The 3,903-nt window shown below is 34.2% G+C and overlaps 1 protein-coding gene across 1 annotated transcript; it reads left to right on the forward strand.

Annotated features, from left to right (window-relative positions):
• Positions 1 to 3,415: 3,415 nt before the first annotated feature.
• On the forward strand, positions 3,416 to 3,676 carry LOTGIDRAFT_145720 (hypothetical protein; the record flags this gene model as incomplete). The annotated part of the gene is made up of 1 exon (XM_009059544.1): positions 3,416 to 3,676. A coding segment is annotated over one exon (261 nt), but the record flags the coding sequence as incomplete, so codon positions are not given.
• Positions 3,677 to 3,903: the final 227 nt, after the last annotated feature.

The following is a 3,903-nucleotide window of genomic DNA, read 5'->3' on the forward strand; positions in this document are numbered from 1 at the left end:
ATATCACATTTTTCCGCCAAATTTCCTTATACAGGGTTCATACTGCACTTTGCCTCAAAAATTCAAAGATTTTTCAAGGACTCTGGGCTTTGAAATTCAAGGACTTTTCAAGGATATTAGTCTGACAGAATACACATGTACCTTACTTCTGAACTGTGAAATCAATAAAGATAGTTAATATTTGTCAATGGGGTTAATGATAAAAATATACACAATTTGACTCAACTCAAAATTCAAGGACTTTTCGAGAGAAAATGGGTTTTTTATGGTGTTTTCAAAGACTTTTTTTGAAATCAAGGTTTTTCAAGGCAACGAACGGAATTCAAGGGTTTTTCAAGGCTGTGCGAACCTTGTTTTAATTATAATCCCAAGCTGTAAGCGGATTTCCAAGTGTCGTCTGCTAGAATATATTCCAGTGAACGACGTCACGCGTGACTATGGATTACAATGTGGGCCATATTCTTATGAAGTTTCAATGACTTTTAGCAATAAACCACTCTTACATTGTACTTATCTTATATTTTGTCAGTCACTAATATTTTTTAAATTATTGTTCTTTGAAGGAACTGTCATCAGTTATAATAAATCCCTATTAAAGATAAATACTAAGAAAAGTTAATTATACAGTCAAGAAACCTATTTTCGTGCTAACCTACTTTTCGTGCATTTCCAGAAATGATTAACAATTTACAGGTGCAACCTCGCATGACCTCTGCATTTGCTTGTTTTGATAAACATGGGTTATCCAGTAGTTTCAAGCAAGGTAAAATGTATTAATGTATACTTTGACAAATACAAAATGGCGGATTTCAGTTATTACCAAACGTCACCATTTTTTATCGGTTGAATTTTTCTCGACTTATCAAACATTGTACATGAAAATAGGTAAAACTGCCGTTGTCGAGTTGGTTACTCATGAAATATGGGCCAAAGTGGGGAGATTCATACTGAATCCTTATATACACACATAGGCCTATAGGTTATACCACTGTACATCACCCAAATCTTGTTCATTTCCTTCCAATGGGACTGTAGGGACAATCAATTTTAAATGCTTTCCAGAAAGCTGAAATTTACAGGGCATAGTAGGCTATACAGATTGACTACTCACTCATATTCATGAGTGGAAATAACTTAATTTAGACTAATTTCTTACCCTAATAAAGAGTAAGTATTATTATTATTATTATTACCTTCATGTCATACGATAAATCCAAATTCTACACGGGATAGTTTGAATATTTTTCACATAACAAGAACTGTCAACAATTATTTCTATTTTCAACATGAACATGGATAGTTAGTAAACAATCTGATATAGAATTAAGATAAATGAAACCGACTATTTACCTGTGGAGAGAGAAATAAAACAGTAAATTCCTAGAAAAGGTCTATTTTTTTTAAATCAGAAGATACTGAATGAGTCTCCTAAGCAGAAGAGTAATTATCTCCCTTTACTAGTATACAGTCTAACCACAATGCTTCAGATCACAGTTAATTTATCTCTTGTATACGGTTATTTAGCTACCCACCGTTAGTCACTCTTGACCTTCGAAACCGGTGGGTGTAATGGTCTTAACGAATTTTCAGAATTGACCTCATAAAAAACACATAAAAATCGAAACTAGAATTCCGATAAATTTGGTAATAACAAGAGATGAATATTTTTGTTCAACTGCACTAGTTTTAGATAGGAAGAGGCCATCACTAGCCGCTCACAATTATAATTACAAGTACATATCTCTTATTCATGACATGTGATGAAAAGTAGGACGTAAAACTCCATTCACACTTCATTTCATTTCTAATTCATGATAACTGTCAAAGTTTCTGTTCCTTTGAATTTAACTTTTTTTTTAAAAGAATGCATGGTTCATTGCCGTATACAAATATTCCTCAATTTTCCTTTAATTAATTCATACGTTTTAATTTAAAACTGCACGAAGCCGTAGTAAACAGAAGTGAGAGTTTAGCAACTTAGCTAACTAGGAGTGTCTGTGCCAGCCTCCCAAAGTACAAATATGGGTTCAAATAGGGACAAGACTGACTTCGTGGGGATTGAAGGTGACTATGCCACTGGGCGACTGGAGATTCAACCAAGCCGTCTCAGTAAACATATTTATCGATCGAACCTTAAACCTGTCCAAGGCATTGTAGTGTATGATTATTTGTTCTCTGGATCATATAAGGGAACTCTTTGATAGGGGAGTTCTAAAAAGTGTACCAGTACAATGGCTGAATAAATATTAGAATTACAAATACAATAGTTAAAACTGCCAATACTCCTTAGATGGGCTGGACATCAACCTCTACATTGGCGACGAATAGAATTATATGGCTGCTACTTTTCCTGAAATAACAAGTGGTTTACCCCATTTTGACTGTGGAAAAAGACCAAAACTGCAACAGTGCCAAAATTTCAGTCAGTACATCACTTTGAAAATTAATTTAAGATTGAAGGAAACGTTGGAACTGTCTGAAATTTGCTGTGAATATTCAGGACATATATAAGTACCCCTCTGCCAAGTTTCAAATCGATAGCTCAACTGGAAGGAAAAGGGGTCGAAACTGCAACAGTGCCGAAAAGGGGTAAGAGCATTTGACCTGTATATTGCTTCAAAAGGACAGTTGAATGCAGATAGAAAACGTGCTCTTCTTCTTCATACTGCTGGAATGGATGTCCAAGAAATTTATTTCACACTGACTGAAGACCAAAATATAAATGATCCTTTTGACAGAGCCAAAAGAGCCTTATATTAATATTTTTGTCCTGAATCAAATGTACCATTTCAACGTCACATATTTCGAGAAATGAGTCAAACAGAAAATGAATCAGTAGAACAATTTGCAATGAGGTTGCGTCAAAATTTAGAAGGATGTGAATTTGGTGATGTTGAGAGTGAATTACGAGATCAAATCATCCAGAAATGTAGATCAACTGACTTAAGAAGAAAAACTGCTAGAAAAAGGGTCACAGTTAACATTGAATACAACATTAGAAATGGCTAGAGCATTTGAAGAATCTGAGAGACAAGCTAAATCAATTGAAGGATTGAGTCATGATGTAAATAAAATGTCGATTCGACGACCAGAAAAACAAGAAAACGGAAAAGGTAGATTTCAGAGAAAACCAGGAGGTGTTTCGTCACAAGAATGTTATAGATGTGGTTATTCTGGACATTTTCATACTGATCCAAAGTGCCCTGCTGCTGATAAACAATGTAGAAAGTGTAAATTGAAAGGACATTTTCAAAAGATGTGTAAAACTAAGATTGATAGAGGGCGATCAAAAGGTTCATACTCAAAGAAAACAAGAATGGTTGGAAAAGACGACAGAAGACATTGAAGTTATGATGATGAAAAGTACAACGAAGCTTTTAGAATTCAGGCTATTGGAAAACACGATAATAAAGGTAAAGTGAAAGTACTATTAAATGGTGTGCCATTAAGATTCATCATTGATTCTGGATCATCTGTTGATTGTATGGGAAGAGATTCATGGGAATTTCTCAAAACAAAAGAAAAAGAACTTGATATTCGCTGGTATTCTGAGAAAACTGATATAAAATTATATGTATATGGATCAGAGGAACCATTGAAAGTATTGGGTAAATTTTATGACAATGTGAAATTAGATGAGAAGCAGATTAAAGAAGTGGAATGGAATTTATTGTGATAGGTGGAAAAGGAGAACCATTACTTAGTAGAGAAACTGCAATTAAATTAGGTGTGTTGAAGAATGGACAGGTTTATACTACTCAAAGTGAGGCTGATAGAACCAGGAGTTACTATTTAAAGAAATATCCAAGATTATTTAATGGAGTATGAAAACTAATAGACTTTAAACTTAAAATAGCAGTAGACAAGACTGTTACACCTGTTGGCCAACAAGTAAGGAGAGTG

Source organism: Lottia gigantea (assembly GCF_000327385.1).
Source record: "Lottia gigantea unplaced genomic scaffold LOTGIsca_399, whole genome shotgun sequence".
In the NCBI taxonomy this organism is placed as follows: Eukaryota; Metazoa; Mollusca; class Gastropoda; family Lottiidae; genus Lottia; species Lottia gigantea.